This window comes from Lutra lutra, chromosome 2 (genome assembly GCF_902655055.1).
Source record: "Lutra lutra chromosome 2, mLutLut1.2, whole genome shotgun sequence".
NCBI lineage: Eukaryota > Metazoa > Chordata > Mammalia > Carnivora > Mustelidae > Lutra > Lutra lutra.
The window spans coordinates 91,129,457-91,154,927 of NC_062279.1; the positions used below are offsets into that span (position 1 = coordinate 91,129,457).

The 25,471-nt window shown below is 41.5% G+C and overlaps 1 protein-coding gene and 1 pseudogene across 3 annotated transcripts in view; one reads left to right on the forward strand and one right to left on the reverse strand.

The window, feature by feature from the left end:
- The first annotated feature begins 716 nt into the window (after positions 1–716).
- LOC125094260 (60S ribosomal protein L23a-like) lies at positions 717–1,250 on the forward strand (annotated as a pseudogene).
- Positions 1,251–13,437: 12,187 nt separating this feature from the next.
- The window catches only part of GPRIN3 (GPRIN family member 3), a 61,522-nt gene continuing 49,488 nt past the window's right edge, over positions 13,438–25,471 (reverse strand). For all 3 annotated transcript variants that reach the window (XM_047717973.1, XM_047717975.1, XM_047717974.1), the window contains exon 2: positions 13,438–17,818. In XM_047717973.1, coding sequence (XP_047573929.1) covers positions 15,375–17,705 — 2,331 coding nt within the window. In that variant the 5' untranslated portion in view covers positions 17,706–17,818 and the 3' untranslated portion in view covers positions 13,438–15,374. The remainder of the gene's footprint in view (positions 17,819–25,471) is intronic.

Below are 25,471 nucleotides of genomic sequence, written 5' to 3' on the forward strand. Positions count from 1 at the left end.
TAGATAGTGTATATAAGAAACTTAGAATAATGACTACTATATAGGAAACAATATACCTTAGTCATTATTATTGATAGAAACAGTCTAGAATACGAAGGTATTATCATTTATATACAAATTTAATTGTGAGTAACGGCCAAATAATTCCAACTATCCCATTTTGTGAGTGGGGAAATTGAGTCTATATTATCTTCAAATGTTTATCCTAAAAGCCTTGAGATAAATACTAGGACCTGGAGACAACTTGTAAAACCTATCCCAGCCTATTTCATACCAGAAGGCTTCTCTTTTACTGAAAATGACACTGTATCATACAGTAAAGAAAATATTATATGCATACGATCCATATTATTTAACCAGGAAATGTTTTTCAGATTAGAGTACCATCTCTGAAGGTAGTAAGAGTAATAAAGCAGTAATACCTGAAGCTGAAGGAGCATAGCTAGAAGAAGCCAGCCCAAAGAGAAATTTATCTGAAATCTCATGTTTTATCATTTTAAAATGGTGAATGTTTATTTATTTGACACAGAGAGACAGAGGAATCACAAGTAGGCAGAGAGGCAGGCAGAGAGAGAGAGTAAGGAGGAAGCAGGCTCCCTACTGAGCAGAGAGCCCTATATGAGGCTTGATCCCAAGACCCTGGGATCATGACCAAAGGCAGAGGCTTTAACCCACTGAGCCACCCAGGCGCCCACTTGTAAATCCCTTTTACAAAGATGGCGCCGAAAGGTAAGAAGGAGGCCCCTGCCCCTCCCAAAGCCGAAGCCAAAGCAAAGGCTTTGAAGGCCAAGAAAGCAGTGCTGAAAAGAGTCCACAGTTACAAAAAAAAGATCCGCACATCACCTAAGTTCTGACGACCCAAGACTCTGCGTCTCCGAAGGCAGCCCAAATACCCTCGAAAGAGTGCCCCCAGGAGAAACTAGCTTCATCACTATGCCATCATCAAGATCCCCCTACTACTGAGTCAGCCATGAAGAAAATAGAAGACAGCAACACCCTTGCATTTATTGTGGATGTCAAGGCCAACAAGCACCAGATCAAACAGGCTGTGAAGAAGCTCTAGGACATTAATGTAGCCAAGGTCAACACCTTGATCAGGCCTGATGGAGGGAAGAAGGCATATGTTCGACTGGCCCCTGACTATGATGCTTTAGATGTTGCCAACAAAATTGGGATCATCTAAGCTGAGTCCAGCTGGCTAAATCTAAATGCAGTTTTTTTTCATGATAAAAAAATAATAAAAATAAAAATGGTAAATGTGTCCTTTGACTCCTGTATCAATTGCATTCTGGTAGAAAACACCTGGCATTTTCAAACTGGGTAACTGAGAAGAATTTTATAAAGAGCTTGTATATAAAGGTGTAGGTAGGTTTTACTGCGATCATAAAGTAGTACCATGGGTCCAGTGACAGGCTGGGGTCATGTATGTCACTCCCAGGCCTGAGGAGTCCAGGAAAGGTGGAGTAACCACAACCCAGCCTAGTGGGAAGATGTGCCCACACGACCCAGACAACACAAAGCACCCAAGGAGGGGTATCCAGGACATAAATGTCCTGCCACCCATCTCCAGCCTGCACCTCTGACGGGGAAAAGCAATGGGCATGGCAGCACAGCAAGGGGCCTGGGGTCTCCGCAAGTCAGCTGGTAAGTGCACACAGAGGACGCGGAAGGCTGAAGGCCGTGGACAAGAGCAAACGGTAGATCTTCGGCACATTGATGCGCACTTACGTCTGCTCCGACATTCAAGTGACTAAGTACTTACCCACTAAAACTCCCACCTGACGTTTCAGGAAAAGTGATTCTTCAAGGTGAAAGGATTCGTGTGTCCTGGTTTGGGTAGCATAGAAACAAATTCTTGCCTGCAAAGTTGATCTTTAGCAATTTTGAATCCCTCATTGGGGGCTGCATTCGTTTTCTCTTGCTGGGTAACGAATCACCAGAAAGTCAGTGAATGTAAGCAGTGCGTGTTTGTCACCTCACAATTTCTGTGCTCAGATGTATGGGTGCAGCATTTCTGGATTCCCCGGGATCCAGACGTGGGGCTTGCCTGACAGGAATCAAGGTGCTGGAGAAGGGCTGTGGTGTTCACCTGAGCCTGGGGCTTCTCTGCCAGAGCTCCCTGGTTGCTTCAGAATTGATTCCCTTGTAGCTGTAGAGCCGAGGAGATGTTTCTCTTCTGGCTACTAGCTGGCGACTTCTCTCAGCTCCTACAAGGTGTCCGCAGTTCCTTGCCACGTGGCCTCCATTTGAGGTTGGCAACACAGATTTCTTGTTTCCTTACAGGCCTGCTGGAGTGGGTCTCTCTGACTTCCCGGACCAGCTGGAGGAAAACTCCCCTTTTAAAGGGCTCATGTGATTCTGCTACATGCAGATAATCTATTTTAAGGTCAAGGGATTTGGGACCTGAACTACATTTATAAAAACACTTCACACCAGTGATTGATTGAATCACGGGGCGGGGGGGGGACGGTGTGTGTACATCAGGGTGCTAAGGATTTTGAGGATCGTCCTGGAATGTTGCCTACCACTGTGGGCCCGAATAAATCAAAGTGGAATCACCTGCGACTTTCCTGCTACAAGCAGTATTTTCTGTTCACACAAAGCTTCATTATTAGTGACACCGTTTATTTCATTTCTGGGGGACCCCACCTAGATTCAGCAGGTACAGGTCACTCCAAATTGTAAATGCAGTCTCAACTGAAATTTAAAATGCCCAGTCTCATGGAGTCATCCTTATTTTGTTTGTAATTTAAAGTTCTCCTTTTGTCAGCCCCACAGATCCTTATAAAGAAGGGAGTTGTGACTGGGATTCTTGTTTCTTTCCACCCCTTTGAGATTTTAATTCTGCCAGATAATCTGGTTGAAGACCAGGGAGAGAGAGAGAAACAGAGTGGACCTGAGAAGGTCCTTAGTGTGGCACACCCTGGCAGGTGTTTACATCTAACCTCTCTCCTGAGCTGTCTGAAGATTCTTTAGAGAACCCTCCCCCTCCAGTCGCTCCTTTTCCTTTAAATGTGTGTGTGCAGGCTCAAGTGCACACACTCCTTCCCTCCCTTCTTCGCTCACCTACACACATCGCCGGGGATTTCCAACTAGCTGATCTCTTAGTGCAGGCTGAGGTACTATCTCCCAGCTCTTGGACATAAAGCTCCTAACTCAGCCCCCAGGCATTTGGAGGGTTTCCTCCAACAGCATTCAGCTGTGGGGGATAGAGATTTGTTAGTGCCGTTGAGCATATTTTTATACATTTATGATGCTTGCCTAGAGAGTTTGACAAATCTCTCTGTTGTCTTGTTCATCTTTTTGTAACTGATTTGGAGATGCTCCTCCTATTTTTCTAGATTCTAGTACTTTGTTAGACACATGACTTAATTTGCATATGGAATCTTAGTTATCTAAGTGCTAAATTTTAGTGTAAACTTACCAATTGTTTCCCTTTTCCTTCCTTTTTTGAATTGGTAATATTTTTATTAGCATTTAACTTTATATTTTAAAAATCATATCTAATGTGAGAAAGTTAAACTGAATCAGAAATCTTTTCCTAAATCTTAAAGATCTGGCAACTCTCAATGCTTGAATGTATTATCCTCATTAAAAACAAACAAAAAAACCCAAAAACCAAATGGGAATTCCTTCCCCTTCTCCTCCCAGTTTTCTTTCTTTGCTTCAACTTTATCATTTAATGTAAAAAGGCTTTCTTCTTTGCTTCAACTTTATCATTCAATGTAAAAAGGCTGGCATTTTTGCCATTTTCTTCTAGTTGGTAAAGGTTTTATTTATTTATTTATTTTCATTTTATTTTATTTTATTTCTTTTCAGTTGTTTTGCCTATGTTATTCGATCCATGCAATTTTGCCAAGTATCTACAGCTACCCTCAATTTACAGATGAACACACTGAGCCTCACAAAGACTAAATGACTTGGCCAAGGAATTTAGCCTTAAAGCTGAAATTTGAAACCAGATTTCCTGGTTCTAAGCCTGGGTATTTACCACTATATCCCTTTGAACATCCAATTTATATGTCTCATGTATCTAATCTGAAAAATAATTGACTGGAAAACAGTGTGAATTTATTTATATACAATGCCTCCTAAGAGTGAAGACCTATGTGAAAGTGCCCAACAGAATGGCACATAGTTATTATTCTTTGTATTGACTTCATGCAAAAAAGAACATAGATAGGGGCTCCTGGGTGGCTCAGTCAGTTAAATGTCTGTCTTCTGCTCAGGTCATGATCCTAAGGTCCTGGGATCGAGCCCCACACAGAGCCCCATATTGGGCTCAGCAAGAAGCCTGCTTCTCCCTGTCCCACTCTCCCAGCTTGTGCTCCCTCTTTTGCTGTGTTTCTGGCAAATAAATAAATAAAATCCTGAAAAAAAAAAAAAAAAAGAAAGAACATAGCTATAGCTGACAGGCAAATACTTTCTAGCCCTTTAAGACATTTTATCTTGGGGCACCTGGGTGGCTCAGTGGGTTAAGCCTCTGCCTTCGGCTCAGGTCATGATCCCAGGGTCCTGGGATCAAGCCCCGCATCGGGCTCTCTGCTCAGCAGGAATACTGCTTCCCCTCCTCTCTCTCTCTCTCTCTCTGCCTGCTACTCTACCTACTTGTGATCTCTCTCTCTGTCGAATAAATAAATAAAATATTAAAAAAAAAAGGAAATTTTATCTTGCTTCTAAACACCTATAGCATCTTGGACAATGACATTCCGCTTAGGTGTTTTTTTTTGTTTTGTTTTTTTTTTTAATGGCAGGCAAGGTTTCTGTGCAGTTTGATTGAGAGGTGTCAAGTGGGACTCCAAAAAAGATGTAGGGAAATAATCATCTCGGAGATGCCAATACTCCCACCAGAAATCTTTTGAGCACTTTTAGTTTCCATCCTGACAATTTGAATTCCAACTATGTTAGTCCTCTGTGATATATTTAGAAAAACTGTCCGTGGAACATTAAGATAGTTCTAAGGGCCTAAAGATTTTAGAACTCTGTGCATTAGCTGACTGATGGTCTAGGATGGCATTGAGGAAAACTCAACAATGTTGGTATTTATGAGTTCATTAAGAACGTGGTAGACTGTATGTGATCCTATGTGGTTTGCAAAGGCAGATTCTTCACAGGAAACAAGAGGAATCTTGTGTTCACAATCAGTCCAGTGAAGCCAGACTATGCTAAGAAAGCTACTCTTGGGTTCACTACTCAGCATTAAAGATGTGGGTGGGTGAGAACAGTTGGCTGGAAATGGTACCTAATGACACAAACACCCAGTTGGTGGGACAGAAACAGCTACAGGCAGAAGACAAATTCCTCGGCCCCTCTGAGGACTTCCATGTGGTCTAACTTTTTCCCAAGTAGTCCTTGATCTTTGGAGATGCATGGGCTTTAATTTTGCCAAGAAGGAATGTCTATGTATACCAGAGTTAACATCATAGCAGCCCTATTTTAGGCCAAAATAGTGTATATATTTATACCCACAGAGTAGTTGGAGCTTTTGAAAACAATCATTGTTTAAAGTTCAGAGAAAATTTATTAAATCGTTTTCTGAGAGTTGAGGTTCATAGATCCTCTATGTCTCCCACCCTACAGTTCCTTGGTAAAGATAGATTTAAGGAGGCACAACGGGATCTAAGTATAGTGTTAAAGTTTAATGATGGTTAAGCTAGATTGGAGGACGTGGCTGGGCTTTCTGTCTTCTAGGAACTTAGACTGCAAGAACCCAACTTATTTAGGCAGGAGTAAGCAGAAAGCCTGGAATTACATAGCACATTCCTGGGTGGCTCTGGGCAAGAGGCCGCTACGTCTAGTTGTAAGACGGTGACAGCCTGGATATAGGTGCTCCATGCTGCCGCAAGAGCAGATGTGCCCTGTACCTCCAGCCCCTCTTGTAAATTTCCACGAATATTGAGCTCTCATCACTGTCACCGAGCAAGATCAGAAGTACCTATGCACACGTACGCACTAAATCAAGAGCAGGAAAAAAATCACTGCTTCTGCTGACCTGCAGGTGTTGTTGATTGTAGGGGGATTCCATTTTAATTAAAGGGGTGGGGGGGGGATAAAGCCTTTCATTGTAAATACTTTCAGCTCCACTGCAGATTTCTAGAAGATGTGCATCCTGTTGAAAAGCAGTTGATTCTAAACATCCAGAGCTAAAAGAACATTTTTGACAGCAGTGGCAAAAGCAATAACAACAAAAAAAGTCAGTAAATTTTAATCTATATTATGTTTATTATGGAAAATGAAATGCAAAAAATCATACTTAAATTTTTTTCAGGGTAAAACTAAGTCATCCATTGAATTTCCTTCCTTCCTTCATTCAAAAATCAAATCCAAAATGAGAACAGAAGTGTATATAATTTCAAAATCTTGATTTATCCTTATATAAATCTTAAGATTCCATCTTTTTCCTAGGAAATGAAATTTTATTTGTAGGATAATTCCTGGAGGATGGGGGCTTTCTTGAATAAACCATTTTATGACTTTCATATATAGACATCATGAAAAGACATAGATTTAGATTCTAATATTGATACATTCATAAATGGAATTCACTTTGAATATTACTGTTTCTTTAGAGATTTAACACTATACTTCTGGTCTTTCTCATTGAGCATTTATACACATAAATGATTTTCACCTTGACAGCTATATATAAATGAATACACATATTCCAAAATAATTACATGAATTTATCTTTTAAGCAATAGGAAATACTGACAAACATGAAGATTTTAGGTATCCTGCTCTTATAAACAAGTATGTTTTTAGCAGTTAAAAAACACAGTCAGCTACAGTTGTAATTGTAGTGTTATTATTGGTTAACCTTTTATTTTTATCTATGATATAAAGATGGCACATTCATTCTCTAAAACATAGATTTGCATTAAATATTATTAACTTTCTACTGAGAAGTGGTTATTTTTGCACTTTGCCACACAGAATTCTCTATTAACGGGAACTCTCCTATATCCATTTCGATCTTCAACCTAATACCCAGCCAACAAATTTTTAGTGTCAGGGAATCAGGGTCAAATTTGATTTTAGGAACCAGATCAGAGTTTTTGATCTCTAATAGAGTATTTCCTTTTAGAAAAAATGAGAGAAACTCACACATCAGTTCGCCAACCTGAATTGTGGTAAATTGACAGATGTCCAGTGTTGATGTTTCCTGGCTAATGTCTCTCATCTCGTTATCTAGTTCACACAGCACTGCCTGTTATCAATAATAGTAACTTATTTGAGTCCATTTAAGGAACTCCTGATTGTTCGTATTCTATTATCCTACCAACATCATCTGCAGTTTTCTAAAAAAATTTCACTCTGACTTCTCTTTGGCATTGCTAAACATTGTTTTGCCAATCTCAACAGAATGCCTACAATCATTTTCCACTTTGAGTGATTATACACTGTTTTGAAATCTAGGGACGGTTCTCTAAAAAAAGGTAGGGCTTTTACCAGCCTGTGCAAATAAGTGTACAAATGGAGCCTACAAAACATTAATTTTCCCTAGTGTTTGTCTTTACCAGATATAAAATTAGGTGCTTGAACAGTAGCATCAAACCTTTGAAGCTGCTCAGGTACCAGTCTATGCCTGAGTGAGACACTGACTAGATTTTCATAGTGAGGCTCAGCTTTCTGAAGCACCAAATCTGCTACCTGGGAGTAGAACACCATTTAATCGGGAGTTATTTGATTCAATATTAATGTATGTAAAACAGAACAGTCATGGAAAGATGCAGTTTCCAATTAGTTGTTTTGTGATTTTTAGCTATTAACAGTATGAATAAAATGCATTTATATATATATAATTTATATATATATATATTTATATATATATAGGTGTGTAAGCTATTTACAGTTATGCCATGTATACATTTTTATGTGTAGAAAATGAAAATACTCATTGATTAGCCCTTTTGAGGCTTTTGAACAACTGTTTCTTTTTCCTGCTTTCCTATGACTCCTTGAGGATTTAGATAATTCATACAAGGTATGTACACAATCACACCCATAGTATGTACATCCTAGTCACACACTTAACACAGAAAGGATGTGTGAGGAATGTAAATCATCCCAGCGGTCAAAGAACTGACCTTACCTGTGACAAATGGCACGGTTAATTAAGCCGGCATATTTAGTAACATGCCAGTGTACAGCCAACGTATTCAGCCTTTGAGATAAGTACGTTATCGACTTTCAGAGATGATTAAAAGAAAGAAACAAACAGCCCTTTCTGACCTTCAAAAATGAAAGGACAAATTCTGTTACTGAATACATACGCACACTTCTGTTGGCTTTATTCATGTTTGTACATGTGCCTACTTGATGGCAGAACTGGGTTTTGAAATGGGACACAGCATGTGATTTTTTTTTCTACACATAAAAAGAGAAAACCAACCACTCAGACTATACACACTTACAAAATGTATTGACGCACCACGACCAGCTACAGTATTATGCACAACATACTGTTCATACGTTAGTACAGCAGAGATAAGTACATCTGCAAATTTAGTAATTATTAGTATATTTCCTTCTTGAGTTTTCAGGCCCTGTTGACCTTTCTCAGCCTCAGGAAAAGCTATCTCCAGATGTCCTGAAAACAAAAATTAGTCTCTCCTTTCCTCTAGGGATGGCGGAGCGTGACTATAATACTGCTGTCTTCGGATTTACCAACACCGTTTCAAGAGGTGATGGAAAAACATTATGAAAAACGATTCTCTTAAAGATGTGGCCTAAAATAAATGCTAAGGAATCTCAACTAAAATCATGAGGAGATCCTGATAAACATGGGTATGCCCCTTCTACCCATTCAGCACAGTTTGCTCTATATGTAGTCTTTATGTGATATTAAAGCAATGATACGAATCAGAAAAAAAATTATTTACGTGCTTAAAAGCTTTGTTAAAGAATAGACACTTTAATTTTTTAAAGTAACAAAGAGTAATGCTAGCTGCAACGTCAAAAAGAAGCTATAATTTTCACCCTGCAAATAAACGGATGACATCCCCACATCATAAGAGATCAAGAAGGAAGTTAGCACTTCTCTCCCACTTTTTTCTCCTTAGCACACTTAAATCACTAGGGTATTCCTAATCGTAATTATCACCATGCTGACTGGTCATCAGAATCTTTTTCTGAAATGCAAAATACGTGACTTATTCCTACAGGTTTGCAGCCAATCGATTCTGAGCTTGAACTGAAAAAAAGACTTGATGAAGGATTAGTACTTAGAAACGCCCATCTGGAACACCATTTTCTGTAAGGCATTATTTGAGGCCCCTTTTGAAGTGAGTACTCATGTTTTAGTTATTTTACATTTGGAACCCATTTTTTTCATAGCTAAAGCTGGTAATCCTCTAGGCAGAGTTAAGTGGGTTTTCTACACCCAAATACCCAGGAAGAGTGATTACTGTGTGTCTAACCTCTCCGTTTCAATGAAGTTTCTGTTTGGAGCTGTCTTGAATTCTAAGCTGGCAAGACTTTTTGACTCCTTTTTGTCTTCGCTAACACTAAGACAGAGATGTCGACTGTATCCCTACTAATGCTCACCGGTGCCGTACCTCTGTAATGGAGCTCCTAAACAAGTATTTCTAGCAAGAAAGCAGAAGTTATGCCTTTGCTTATTTTATCCTGTGGGTTACAGTCAGTCTTCATGGAGCAAACCATATTCTATGATAGAGTGCCCATATAGATGCACTTGCTGGTATTAACTGCCTCTTTTTGGCACATTATTGCTTGGCTTTAATTTCATTTTCAACAGTCTTTAGTCTCAAGATGAATATCTGAGATATCTGGGTCTTAAAAAAAAAAACAAAAACAAAACACCAAACTTGTGAATAACATCTTGTTACACCATTCTGGCCTCCAAGGTCCTTTCACCAAGGCCCATGGTGATTTAAATGTTCTTTACAATTATCATCACCTTGATTTAACTGATAGTCGACAGTAATTTTTCAGGAATTTTTTGTTGTTGTTTCTATCTACACATATATACAGATATACTGGATTTACTTTGAGAGGTTATTTGGTTGTGGCAAGTAAGTAGTTTAGCTGGTGAATGTTCACAGTTAAGAGTAGCTGTAATGACCTCTGGCAGATGTCACTGATTACTTGTGAGATATTTTTCCACCTCAATCCATCTTCATTTATGTCCTTGGTCATCACAAATCAAGTTTATCTTATTTCTGTAGCCAAGGAGAATTTTCTTCCCCCCCAAGAGTAGGATAAAGTTCATGGAAATGTTTCAGTATTTACAAGACTGTATTTTTACCCTTTTGCAAAAATGTCTAAAATTTTGTAGACATCCTTAAGCCCATGTGTCTGCACAGATGACGGTTGTAATTACTCAGCCAGTTGCAGAATTTCATGAAGAAGGATATAGTTACAAGAATGGACAGGAGATTCAGTGTATCACCTGTTATTTGCCAGGTGGCAGCAGCTGACCCACATTTGGAGAGATTCAACCAAAAGGGCCACACACAGCATCAAAGAACATTGCTAACAGAAAACAAACTGCTCAGATATCAATATAAAATAGCAAACACTGAAGCAGACACAGACAAGACTTCTGATTCACTGTGTAGACAAAACAGGGGTGGGGACAAGATGGTCAGCTCATTTATCCAAGATACTGCCCAGTTCACCCTGTTATTATCACAAAGGGAAATTCACAGGCCTCATTTCTCAAATACCACTCAGGACAAAGCAGGAGAGAGTAAACAGCATCATTTCCATGGCAGTATTGTAGACGATGAGTAAATCAGACCGGTCGAGGACTACACATGGCTGCAAGGGCCCAATTTTCAGTAAAAACACATATATGTATATGCAAACCTTATCCTAAGGTATTGTTTTCTTTATACTGATTCTTAAAAAGTAGACAGGGGAAGTGGTGAATTATGTGGTACTAGAAATGGACAAATTCTTTTAACACTTGCACAATACGTAGGAGGAATAGAAGATATTTTCTCACATTTTGGCAGCAAACAGTAACTGAGTAGATATAGCAAAGGCCAAACAATTTACTTTAACAGCACACTTATATATATTCTCTGTAAACACATTTTAAAGTCACATTATATTATAATCTTCATGTGGTATATACAGGTGCTCCCAGAATGATGGGAATTCCTAGAAATGAGAGGAATAACATTGGAATAAGCTAGGAACCATAAAACCTCAAAACTCTCAGAGGCAACCCAAAGTCATTTTCTTCTTCTGTTATCTACCTTAAAATGGCAAGCTCCTATTAAGGATTTGGTTCCAAAATTCAACCTCTAGGGTATATGTTACACATGCATATTCACTACAGTTTATTTAACTTCTGCTCTGTAAGCAGTAACGTGAAGAATACTGGTATCCAAAATAACAATTATCAGACAATTCTAAAGATTCAGAAATCATCAAAAACCGAGTTATATTCAATGCAGCTGAACTTGTCAAGGTAGGAAAACATACCAATATATTTTATAAATACTTCATTTTGGACACAAACAAAAAGGTTTCTTTGACCTAACAAAATGTTCAACTTATGCCATAGGTCCAAAACACAAACATAAATGAGGATTTTACTATGTGTAAAGCAGTTGGTCTGTGGCATCAAAGCCAATAATCCAGAAAGAGATAATTAGGAAAGCACTGAAGATAAACATAGGATAGCTGAAGCAAGGACATATTTCTTGTGGTCATTAAAATAGAAAAAAAAAAATCAATATTTAAATTCTAGTATTTACTGGGTAAGCCATATAGCATCTGAACATCTTAAACGTCTCATTATCTTCCAGGCACTGTGTTCTAACTCATCTCTCTTACGCTACTGGCTTAAGAAATATTTTATATTTATCTACCCAATAAGGTATTTCCTCCATATATTTCAATGACTAAAAAGCATTCAGGGGGCACCTGGGTGGCTCAGTGGGTTAAGCCGCTGCCTTCGGCTCAGGTCATGATCTCAGGGTCCTGGGATGGAGTCCCACATGGGGCTCTCTGCTCAGCAGGGAGCCTGCTTCCCTCTCTCTCTCTCTGCCTGCCTCTCTGTCTACTTGTGATCTCTCTCTGTCAAATAAACAAATAAAATCTTTAAAAAAAAGCATTCAGGATCTAAAAGAAATTAAGGATAAAACCAACTTTCAACCTGGTATGTGTCATACAGGTAAGCTGAGAATAGAGCCAAACAAGCTCAAAGAATCTGCCACAAAAACTATTTTCCACGTTCATTTGTTGGATGAACCTAAAGCGTCACGAACGCCTACTGCGTGTCAATGCCATGTCACAGACTGAAGGGAAGGAAAATCTTCAAATCAAGGTTTTTTGTGTTGAGTACTCAGGGTATCCTATAGCAAAAGCAGGGCTTGTCTTCAATAGGCTCCTTAATTGGCCATTTGATGGTCCATTTTATTACTGTTTTGAAAAGCTGTTCCTTCCTTAAGAGTCAATAAACAACCAAACAAGAAAGGTTTCCTCCTATTCTGTGACAATCCCTGGAGTGGGGGAAAAGTAAAGGTGAAGAGTTAAACCATTAAAGCTTAAGAAGGAAAGGCTAGTTCCAGTACCAAAAAAACCCGGTTAGAGGTACTTCATCAAACGTGAAGTCTTAACCCTGAGAGGCACCACTGCAATGCTGAATTTAGTTTTAAGTAATTCAGTGTAATTTTCCTAATTTGTTTCATGTGCGACAAATGCCGATGATTCTCTTAGGTCTCTGCTTCATCTTTAATTTGAACTATTTATAATTTTTAAACTTCACGACTTATAAATTTAGAATTACAAATTTATAAGTTAACCTGAGCTCTTTATAATTCATGTGGTGACACCAAACTCATGAAAATAAATATTATTCCCAGATGCTTAAATTCTTCTTTTTCTCCTATTTTAATGCAGGAGCAGCCTGTTCTAGCCACTTCCAGGCAGAGGATTACCTGGGGCCCACCCATCTGGAGCGGGTACTGTTGACAGCTGCTACTGTGTACACAGGGTGTTCTCCGTGCATATACAGCATGTAGGCCAATGGGTGAGGGAGGCAGGCAGGGAGGATGGGCTCAGAGGGAGACTATAGCCTGGCAGAGGTATCTCCAACGAAAGCCACAGGAACACTACTACGAATGGATATTCAAGGCTCAAAGAGAGTTTTAGACTAAATCTCTCATCATTAATAGTAATGTGATTGCTAATTTGATGGCAATTTCTATTTCAGGTAGTGTTCTTTTTTTTTTAAAGATTTTATTTATTATTTGACAGAGAGAAATCACAAGTAAGCAGAGAGGCAGGCAGAGAGAGAGGAGGAAGCAGGCTCCCTGCTGAGCAGAAAGCCCGATGTGGGGCTTGAACCCAGGACCTGGGATCATGACCTGAGCCGAAGGCAGCGGCTTAACCCACTGAGCCACCCAGGCGCCCCGTCAGGTAGTGTTCTTAATAGAGGCCAATTGGTAAGAAACGGAAAAATGCACCTCATTAAAAAATTCATTATCTGTTCCAAGCATAACAAACTGTAATTTTATTTCTGAGGCCCTGGGAGCACTGTGACTGGAGCCTTTTAGGCGGTCTTCATATACACTCCGATTGCTTCACAAGAAACCAATGGCTATATATTAATTTGGGCTGTGCCCAGTTTAGCATATGGGTGTTAACAGTTCAGGTATGATTTTGCCCTATATGTGCAGAATCTGCAAAAGAGAATAATTAAAAAAAAAAAAAAAAAAAAAGGCCAAAACAGAGATTGTGAGCTTCCTGCACCAATGGCATTTGTGAGTTTCCACAGAGAGGGAATACATGGCCAGACACTCTTTTCGGACTCATCGAGGGAAACAAGCTCAGGCATGGCAACCAGCGAGCACACAATACAATCTGATTTTCTCTTAATGCAAGGTGGACACCAGCGATGTCCCTGCAATGAATCTAGGAGGGGAAACTTTTCCAGGGCCCAATCTCATTTCCCTCTTCCACACTCTCTCAGCTCTCAAGCCACTGCTGATCGTCCAGCCCAGTGCCCTGTAAGACAGTCCTGGGCAAGAAGGACGTGCTCCTCTTCTGGAAACAGGTTCGGGCTGAGCTCAAACACGTGCCTATGTTCTCAAAAACTACAGACCACCTGACGCTCAAACCCTGTTTTAGTGAAGGCCTTTTTTATTGGATTTGAAGCATGAGATAGGAAAGTATTTTTCTTAAAATCAGTAAGTTCACAAAGGCTACCTTTTTACTATAGATTAGAAACTTGGCAATTACATGATATTCGTCTACCTAACAAAAACTGTGCAGAAGCTTCTGTTCTATTTGGTGTTGACTACATTTTCTATTAGACACTACTATTGAACAAGTAGCTACTGACCAAGCAAGTCAAAAGAAAGACAGAAACTGCAGCCTGTTTTCAGGAGGTGAAATTAAATGTATTGCTTTTGTTATTTTTTTTCAACACAGAGAAGAGAGTGTTTGGTAAACTGGCTGTTGATAATTCTTTACTGAAACCTTAATACTCTCAGTAGGATGTTTTTGGAGGACACCTGTACAACACAAACTTTAGTATTATTAATAATTCAAGGACTCCTTCCAAGAATTTGGTCGATGTACTTCCTCTAAAGAGAGATGAATTTAATCCAGTCAGAATCATAGAGCTGCCCCTTGCCTTCCATGCAGGGAAATCTGTATATACAAATTCATGTTTTATGTGGGCGGTATTCATAGTCAAAACTTAGCTCATTTTCCTAACGTAACTTTCTTACATTTATTAACGGTATAACAAGGTTTACAAAAACAGCTATCTGCAGATGTTTACAAGTATTAATTCATGTTTGGTATTTTATGCATTTAAATGCTTTTACTTAATGTCATCTGGCCTAAGAGTGAGTCAAAATTTGTTTCACATTTTTTACCTTTTAGTTCTTATCATCTATTTAAATTTTGTGTGGTAGTGGCATTCTTATTGCAATATGACTAGAGAGCCTAACAGTGCTTTTGCTTATAGTGTTTTTGCTATTTTTAATGTTAAGCAGGGATTTTAATGGAAATACCAGAGTGTGATAAATTGAGGCAGTAATTCTAAATGACACATGTTTAATGATAATGCTAGTTCCAGAAGCAACATCATAATTAAAAAAAAAAAACCCAGTGAATATTACTTCCTCTTAATTAAGGTCATGAACCTTCAGTAACGCTTCCTTCTTTTCTCTTGTCCTTTCTTGCAAATTGAACTATTTTCATTCATGGAGCCCTAATCAAAGGACCCAACAAAGCTTCATAGCCACTATAGTTAATATTTGCTTTCTCTAACTGGTCTCTCGAAAGAAAAAAACAAAACAAAACCCAAAAAACTAAGTAAGCTCTGACATACACAGACACTTGGGAATACCGTAACTGTGCACGAGGGTTCCCATACACGTTCCCTTTCAGTCTAACACAGAAGAAGGGGCGGGACGAACACAGCAGTTGGGGCGTCGAAAGTTCTGCAACATGGACTGCAGGACGCTGTGCTGCCTTCCTTTGAGCTTTTTGTTGGAAGAAGTGTCTGAGGAAATGGATCTCCGGGCCTGGCTGCTTTGAGCTTTGATTAATTTCTCGTGTTCCCTGATTTGTCTTTGTAGATGGTTCTGGATGGCGATGCCCAGGGACTCCGGGTCCAGGGAGGCACCGTACACCTCCCAGGTCATGCCCTGCTCATCCCACACGACATCCCTGACACGCTTGGACTGTTTCAACTGCAGCTTGGCGTCGGCGCTAAGTTGCTTCTTCTTCTCTCCCGGGGTGAGTCCCACCTGCGCGGCCGCTGCCGTCACGTTTAACTTCTGCTCCTTGAGAAACTCGCTGACGCGGCTGGCCCTGCGGGGGCTGGCTTTGACCAGGCGGGAAGGGGTCCTCTTGCCGGAACCTGGGCTGGAGTCCCCCATGGAGTCAGCCGGCAGGCTCAGGCTGGTGGCCGTCTTGGTCTGTCTGCTTTCTTCCAAGGTACCGTCCTGGTTCTTCCTGACCGGGGACGGTGTGGGGCTGGCAGCGGATCCAGCGCCTGCACTTTCTTGAGATTTAGGGTTGAGCAGCAGGGTCTTGGCCTCTGCCCTTGCCCTGGCTTCGAGGCTATCTGTGCCCTGACATTCCTGCTGTTTCACTCTGCGCGGAGACGCAGGCTCTGTTGCCTGTCCTTTACGAGCGGGATCCACGCTCCCAGACGGGTCGTCTTTGCTGGCAGGGCCACAAGAGTCAGAGAGTTGGCAGTCTGGGTTTGTTTGGGGACCATCTGTGGTTTTCACTGCAAACTCAGATGGCTTGCTTTCAAATTTCCCCAATTTGTGATTTGTTTCAGTTTGACTTCCTACACGAACAGAAATCTGGTCAGTGGGGCTAGCTTTCTGGGAGCTAGAGTTCACGTCCGAAAGCCCCGTCGGGGCCATGCCTGCTGACCCCCCATCTTCCTTGCACATATCTTGAGCATTGTCAGATGCCACAGTGATCGTGGAGATTTGAAGGACCTCCCCTGGGAGGCTCCCCAATTTACAGTCTCCTTGGCAAGCTGTGGAAACTGCCGCAGTTGCCTGGATGTGCACCTCTGGCATGATGCCAGGGCACTGGCTCGACTCCTGGGGGGCTAGGATGTCATCAGACAGCTCTAGTGTGTGGCTGCCATGGCCACTGCCATGGCAGATGACACGCAGCTGCTCCTGTGGTTCCCGACGCTCGGGAATGGGGATTTCCTTTAGGAAGGCGGTGAGGATGCTGGGGCTGGTGGAGACGGACCTGCTCTCGACACTTGCTACTGCCTGCACCTCAGCATCTTGCCGAGCCCTGCTGGCAACCTCCTGGACCTCACCGGCAGGTTGATTGGTCATTGTACTTGCTTCTTTGAACCTTGAAACCTGGTGCTGTGCAGGCAATGGCACCTTTCCCAGATCTGGAGGAAATGCGGACCCTTGGCTAGTGAGGTGGGATGGTTGAGATGTCACAGAAGTCATGGCCTGGCTGTCCGAGGTGGTGGCAGAGCGCTGTGTATGTCCAGAACACCTGTCTTCTCTCGCTGGAGACTCACAGGACCTTGTCTGGGAGTCGCGAATGGCTCCGGGCCTCTCCCCTTCAGGTCTGCCTCCAGGAGAGCAGGTGTAGCCGAACACAGATGCCGCTGTATTTGCAGTTTGCACCAGTCCCTGGACTATTTCTTGAGAGGGAAAATCACAGGGCACTTGGGCTTTTCTGTTGCCCTGGGTGCTGCCCACAGGACAACTTGACTTTCCAGGTTGCTCCCCGTCTGATGTTCTCCGGGTTTTCAGCAGCGTATCATCAGGTCCTGGTAAGGGGCTGGCACTAGGCTGGTCGCCTGGGATGGCCTGGTGGCTCTGTTGATTGGCTGGCATAGTAAATGCTTCGTCTAGAACATCCTTTCCTGCTGCAGAACACGGAACTGGTGCTGTGGGCTCGCTGCTTCCCGGCAGCTGGGTATTGCCAGGAGAGTTGCATGGAGGACACGCTTTTTCCACCTCACTGAAGACACTGGGGGAAGACATGTCCAGCGGGGTGGTCTCATGCTCAAAGGCCTGCATCAAGGCATCAGCAGCTGCCCTGGGGCTGAGGACAGGCCCTTCAGGAGGGCCAGAAAGGCCATTGGTGTTCTTACAGAGGAGGGCTGGTCGAGACCGAGGTGAGGCAGGCTGCACTTCTTCTAGATCCTCTTCTTTTCCAGAAGCTGCAAGCAAGGAAGTTTTAGCCGATCTCAAGGGGTCAGGTACGGTCCCCATGGAATTCTTCTTCAGGAAAACCTCAGCACTCTCCCCAGAGCAGTCTCCCTCTGGGAAGCAGTCTCAGCTCAGAGTGAAGACTCAGTCAGGGATGATTCCTCTGAGGGGTCCATCTGCGAAGGAGGGAAACAGTATCATTAATACGGTACAGCATGTAAAGCCTGAAAATACACCAGCCGGTCATTTCTGCCAGATCTTACAAGCACATTAAAATTTTCTCCTATATCTGTTGATATAAGAAGAGATCTTAGGAAGAAAGATTTTGAAAAGAATATTTTAATTATACAAGTCTTATTTTGGTGCATTAGTACCTGCTTGCATCCCATTGCTGTCTAGCAAACAGGTTTTTAATGTATTAACCTAAGCATATGGTAACGACCCAAAAGTCATTTGTGTAGTCTGATTTACTGCTACCAGAAAATCCTATAAAGCTACTGTAATCAAATCAGTAAGTATTGAAATAGGCCTAAACAGATATATGAAATAGAATATCTAGAGATAGATCCACATATAAATGAGATTTAATATGTGACAAGAGAGGCAGTTCAATTTAGCAGCGAAGTGATGGATTATTTAATATAAGGAGCTGGCAAACTGTTAATGCATCTAGAAGAAAAGAAAACTAGATGTTTATCTTACACCAATTCCAAAAATAAATCCTGGATGCATTTAGATGGATTAAAGGTTGAAATGTAAAATAAGCAAATAAATAAGAAGCCTGTAAGAAAATCTTAGGAAACATAAATATAATCTAGGGGCAGAGAGAGTAGGCTTCTTTTAGCAAAGGAGAAAATACAGAAACTCTAAGAAAAACCATAAACCTAAGTGACTGAATAAAACCCAAGAATTCTATATGACAAAAGATACCATAAACAAATAGGATAGATTTGAAAGACAAATGTTCAAAACCCTAGAGGACATGCAAAAGTATCTATAATATAGCAGACACTCTTAAAAATTTACAGGAGACGGGGTGCCTGGGGGACTCGGTCGGTCAAGTGTCTGACTCTTGATTTTGTCTCAGGTCATGATCTCAGGGTCATGAGATTGACCCCCATATGGGGCTCTGCACTGCCCATGGAGTCTGCTCAAGATTCTCTCTCGCTTGCCCTCCGTCCCTTCCTTGACTCACCCTCCTCCTCCACCCACTCACACGCTGGCTTGTGTATGTGCCCTCTCTTAAAAAAAAAAAATTACTGGGAAACAAAACCGTTCGTTGGAAAAATGGACACAGAATATAAAAATGCAGCTTGCAAGATAGGAAACCCACTCAGCAAGCTCATGGAAAGATGATCAAATTCACAGTCAAACGAATGCAAATAAAGTAACAATGAGATTTTACATCAACAGCACTTGTAAAAACTTAAAAAAAAAAAAAAAGAGCTATAACATTATGGCCTGAGGAGACCTAGTGAAAAGCAGTATTTTTATTACTTGTGGGTGCAAACTGTGTACTGTTACAGCTTTCTTAGGGAAGTTTAGTTTTCTTTTTTTTTTTTTTTAAAGATTTTATTTATTTATTTGACAGACAGAGATCACAAGTAGGCAGAGAGGCAGGCAGAGAGAGAGGAGGAAGCAGGCTCCTGGCTGAGCAGGGAGCCTGATGCGGGGCTCGATCCCAGGACCTGGGATCATGACCTGAGCCGGAGGCAGAGGCTTAACCCACTGAGCCACCCAGGCGCCCCGGAAGTTTAGTTTTCAAAATGAAAAATACACGTCCTCGACACAGTGATCCCACCCCTATGCACAGAAATAAAACAGCAGCATGTCTAGACAGAGATACAAGTATGCTTATTGAAGTACTTTTTGTAGGGGCAGAAAACTGGGAACAAATTGCTCTCCATGAATGGGGGAATACTGGAAGAGATCATGACATATCTATTGGAGAGTGTTATGTGACCATTAAAAGAAACAGCTGTTTAGGCTGTTAAGTTTTCACTTGGGAGGGATTTCCCCCAGGAATGACTGAGCCAGAAGGGCAAGGTAAGGAAAAGAATACATGTTTTCATTTTTGTCAAGCAATGACCTAAAATACTGCACTAAAGCACACACTGACCTAAACCACACACTGTATGTTTGTGTGTGCACACAGACATGTTTGCATATGAATATATAAATTCTAAAAATATTTAGAATGAGACATATTAGGTCTTAATGGAAGGAATGTGATGAGTTGAAGACAGAAAAGGAGAGATGGAGGTACTGAAAAGTGGGAAAGGGCTAAACTTTTAAAAGTATATCTGAATTTTAAACTGTATATCCAACTTTTTTTTTCTCCTCCAAACCAGCTCTTCCTTGTAACATTATTATGCATATTAACCTGTTGAATTGAGTATTCCCATCCTTGGTCTTGACTGTTTGCTGCTCACTCTAATCCTTTCCTCAGGTTTATATGCCCTGTCTTCTTTATTGGAGTTTTCTGTTGCAATCACTTGTTGGGCCCCAAACTCATCTTCCCCTCTCCTTCCTTCTCATCTGCCTTTAGTATGCCTTTCCTCCCACTCTCTGTCCTCCTCATCCTCAAAAAGCCTACCATTCTTCAAGACTCCACTTAAATATCATTTTCTTTCTGAAGGCCTCTAAAAGCTTTCAAGTCATAAAGTCTCTTTTAAAATCATACAGCTATGGTTATCTGGGTCCTTCTTACGCACTGTTTTTGTACCTTTGTTACTTGTATAAATGTCATTATTTCTCCAAAAGGACTTCAAGTTCCAGAAGGGAAGGGGACATGCTTATTGACGCTTTTCTGTTCACTCCACAGGAGACAATGCAAAGTCTTGTGCATAAAAAGGTGTTAATTGATCCCACTTCCCTCCAAAAGGGCCATTATTAAATCCCCACCAAACTTCCAAATAATAGGAAATTTTAACTGAGGACATGAACTATTAATCAAAACACAATTTAAAAGAGTGCTATTTTTGAAAGAAAATGGTTGTATCTTATTTATGAAACGTTATCTGTAATTCAGTGTTAGACAATTAAAAGCAAGTACTGTGGACACCTGCTACAAAAGCTGGAAGGTTTCATGAAGCTAAGAGTACAGAACATCTCCTGTGTTCTATAGCAGGAGCCAAGAAACCTGGTTTGCGGAAGACGACTGTGAAACATAGACAGCTCAAGGTTTAGCAACGGAAGTTGGAAGACCGAGAAAAAGATGACGGATTTCAGAAAACTCTCAGAATTTACTGCACTGACTTCCATTTTCCACAGATAGCTAACTGCTTCTACTGGTTTAACTCTGAAAGGGTGTTTTTAAAAAATTGGTTAATAGAAGTAAAATTATCCATCAACTCAAGAATCAAAAAGAAAAACCAGATTGCCTGTAATTCATCTCTTGTTTCACAGGTAGATAAGAAATCAAAATTTCTCTCAAACAAATCTGCTAAAGTAATTGTCACAGCTTCCTCATGCACCCAGGAGAAAAACCCCACCTCTCCTCTTTTCATGTCCCCTCTCCAACCAAAAGCAGAAATCTATAGTCTCCATAGGTCAGACAAATAGGACATCTTAAAAGTAATTATTTGGTTCTTTAGAGTAAGGAGGATGTATCTTTTAAAACCAAGCTGATTCCATGAAGTAAGATTTAAAAACCTCTAAAAATGAAATTACAGGTAGCCCACAGGCTGAACAAATCCCTGCTGCAGGTGTGTGTGTGTGTGTGTGTGTGTGAGAGAGAGAGAGAGAGAGAGAGCGAGCCAGTGAGCAAATGATCACATGCATGAAGGCAGGAGGCAAGGTGTGTGTCCTGCATGGTTTCCCCTTCTCTTTCCTCCCTTTCTTCCCTACCTCCCAGCTCTTTCCCCCTCCTCCTTCCTTTTCCTTCCTTTTCTTTCTTTCTTTTTTTTTTTCTTTTCCAAACTGAAGAGATCTTTCATAAAAAGTCAGATTTCTCTCTGTTAATCTTTAAAAACCCAGAAGGTGTGAATTACTAGACAGTAACCACTAGGTGGTGATGATGAGGGCTGGCCATCTTGATGAGCATGGACCTTCCAGGTGATGCATTCCCCACCCACCTTGCTTTCCTAGTTAGTCTTACTTACCCAGGCTTGTGAGGGCAGCTAAGTTTGATAACTTTGCTCTAAGAACACGAACAGAGTACAATTCCCAACCTAATTTTGAGTCCTCTGAGGGCAGGTTGGCCTTGTGTTTAAGAACATGGACCATGGGGCCAGAATTTCTGGATTAGAGTATCAGTTCCACTAGCTAGCTCCAGTCATATTTGGGCAAGTAACTTAACCTCTCAGGAAACCCCTTTAATCTATAAATTGAGGATAGTAATAGTACTGCCTCATTGGGATGTTGTAAGGGGTAGATTTATTTATTTTTAAAAGATTTTATTTATTTGAGAAAGAGAGAGAGAGAGCATACGCTGGGGAGAGGGACAGAGCAGAGCGAGATGCAGACTCCTAACTTGAGCAGGGGGCCTTGATGCGGGCGGGACTTGATCCTGTGACCCTGGGATCATGACCCCAGCTGAAGACAGCCGCTTAAAGGACTGAGCCACCCAGACGCCTCACAGAAGAGATTTAGCATTTAGAACAAACAGCGTCTTGGCACATATCAAACACCTGATGAACATTAGCTTCTTTTGAAAACCTCAATATTTAGGCTTTGATCTGTGTTAAAGAAAAAAATTATTCTGACATTTGTGAAAACGGTAAGATTTTATTCAAGACTATTGGGACAGGTATCAAGACTATTGCATGAGGAGAGAAAGATCAAGTTCACCTCCAAATACAACTGCAAGAATAAGTGGGAATTTATAACTAAGTAGCAGCACCGGGTTGTCAGGCTCCCTGCTCAGCCGGGAGCCTGCTTCTCCTTCTCCCTCTGCCCCCCACTCGTGCTTGCTCTCTCCCCCTAGTGTGCTCTCTCGCAAATGAAATCTCAAAATAAATACATACATACATACATACATACATACATACAAAAACAAAGAAAGAAAGACAAAAGAAGAGGGCTCAGAGGAGACTGACTAAATTCCTTCCAAGAGGGAGTCCTTGTTGTCTTTGTCTTTTGCTGTGGTGAATTTGCATTTTCCATGAGACTCTTTGTAGCAAAATGAATTCTTTCTGAATTGGCCACGAATCACACAGTTCCTCTGAATCTGCCTTTAAGTTTGATGGTTACTAGACTCTTAATAGCATGTCCCTTTGGTCCTTCTGCCCTTAAAATCAGGAGCAAGGATTTCAGGCCTTGTTGTAGCAATGCAGCAAGCCTGCAAGGTACACATTATCCACCTTTTACAGGGAAGGAAACTAAGTCCCAGAGGTTAAGTAACCTACTCAAGGCTGAAGACCTATAATTTCTATTGAACTGAATTTTAATGGATGCAAATGCCTGGGCTCCTTCTGTGCTGCTTCCTTATTATCTGTAACTCTGGAAAGAAAATGGAAAGGAAGGGAAAAAAAATACACACACATATCTGGAAAGAAAATGGAAAGGAAGGGGAAAAAATATATAGATATAGATACAGATACAGATATATATCTCTCCAAAGGGGAGAGACTTCTTTTCTGCAAGGGGTTTACAACTCAGGGGCCTGATGGCTTTAACACAAATTACAGTGACGTTCATAACTGGTCACTTTATGAACAGCCCGCCTTCTTGAAGGCTGCCATGGCCACCATTCATCCTGAAAACAGTGGGTTCCACTACCGTGCCACGCTGCCTATTTTCATAACAGACACCCACGCTTAATAAGACAGGCAGCAGGGAATCTCAGCCCTTTGTGATTTGCTCCCAGACTGCTCTGGTGGAAAGAGCATTAGACAGAGAGAACAGAGAGAAGATTGGCACTCTTGGCCCAGCAGGATGCTGATCGGCTGCAGGTCACAGCGATAATCCCGTGGGCAGCAATTACCCTTGCCTACTTCATAACTGCCGCATTGCTAGAACAAGGGCTTCAGGATGTCATCCATCTCTTTAGTGACATTTTAGGCAGGTGATACAGGGACCTTGGTGATACCTTGGTCTCCAGACATCTCACAGCAGCTTTTAGCCTTCAGGTGGATACGCAAATACCCTTGAAGCAGAGGGAGGCAAGAGGTAAGAGACTATTACTCCTTAAGAAAAGGATAAAGAAAAAAAATGTCATCTGACCTCCTATTCAACCTGATTTTTTTTTCTTTTGCTCCCTTTTATCGGGGAGCTTCGCCTAGATATTTGCATTCTGAGCCCAGCAGATCCTGCCAGTGCAGTTTTAAGGAGAGGTGATTCAATCCCAAGAAACACCCACAAGCTAGGAAAAGCAGCTCATTCTTTCTTTAAAAATTCATACCTTCACACTAACAGCTGCCTCAAATGCACTTCAAAGATACTCGCCGAAACACTGGTTCTTCCCTTTGAGCTGCGTCTAAAGCAAATCAGAATGGTTGGAGAGACAAGAAGGCTGCTTTGCTGGTGCCACTCACAGCGCCAGGTAGACTTTCAACCCTAATGGCTCCTGTAATAAAGGCACAGGAAAACAAGCTACATCCCTTTCCCTATTCGGTTCTTTGGTTCAACGCCGGTCTGGAAAAACAAACGCATGGCTTATTATTCTCTCACTGAATTCCATTGTAAGCAGGGCCGGATGAAAATCAAGAAGGAAAAGAGGGCTTTAGGAAGCATTTAGACCCCAAGTTTATCCCCCCTCTTTTGTCCAACACAAAACCTGACCAGGCAGCTTCTAAATTCACAACAGCCTCACAGGGCTCAGCAGGCGCGTACTGATTTGCTTTCTGTATTCCAAACGCTGTTCTGGAGGTGAACGTGTTTGATCCTCAGAATAACTCTGAGGTGGGACCTACTAGGAGTTCCACTTTGCAATTGTGGAAACTGAGGCAAGACCACATACACGGTAAGTGTGAGAGACCAGATTGAAATCCAGGCCCTCCGACTCCAGAGTCCACACAAGGAGGGAAACGGGACACTCTTCACGGAGGCAAGCACTGTCCTCAGACAACAAGGAAAACAACAGAAGACTAGGGAAACATAGCCCTGTGACTGATGAGGGAGCAGAAGGCAAGCTGAGAGCAAAGCACAAGCTGATACCCTGCAATCCCCCCCACCACCCCCGAGGAATCTGTGTGACATTCCTCAGGCACTCCCCAGGAAGAAAAAACAAATGGTTAACTTCTAGAGATTACAGTCCCACCAGACACTAGTCTCCCTCGGTTCATAGACGTCTTAGTGATTCACAATAAAAAGCATTCTTATCAATGACCTACCTTTTCCGAAGGAAATATAGATAAAATTAAATGTCCTTGTAATCTGCAGACCACTGATAAATATTTGAGACAGGCAGAAGCTCCCCACGGTCCCAACGTTAATACGCCTTGCTAGGGGGAAAAACAACCTCAACTTGACAATGGCAGGGCCTCCAGAATCTCGAAGGTTCTCTTTAGCATATGAAAGTTCTTTTGAAAACCTCCCTTTTCCTTATCTCCTCGTGCTTTCAATAAAACCACTTTTCGCACCAAAAACATCTCAAGAATTCTTTCTTGGTCATCTGGCTCCATACCTCACCCCATCAAACTTCACTCTCTCTCTCAGAGCTTTTTCTGTATCCTTGCTTAATAAAACTCTATCGCTTTACTCACTCTCCTTTGTCTGTGAGATTCATTCTTCGACTACATGAGATAAGGACCTCCCTCTCATGCTCCAAGACCCTCTTACTAATTCAGACGAACAGAAGGAATTTGGATATTTTAAAGGCCACAGACTTTTCTGAGAAGCTGATGAAAAATAGGGATCCCTTCTCTAGAAACAGACATGCACGTACA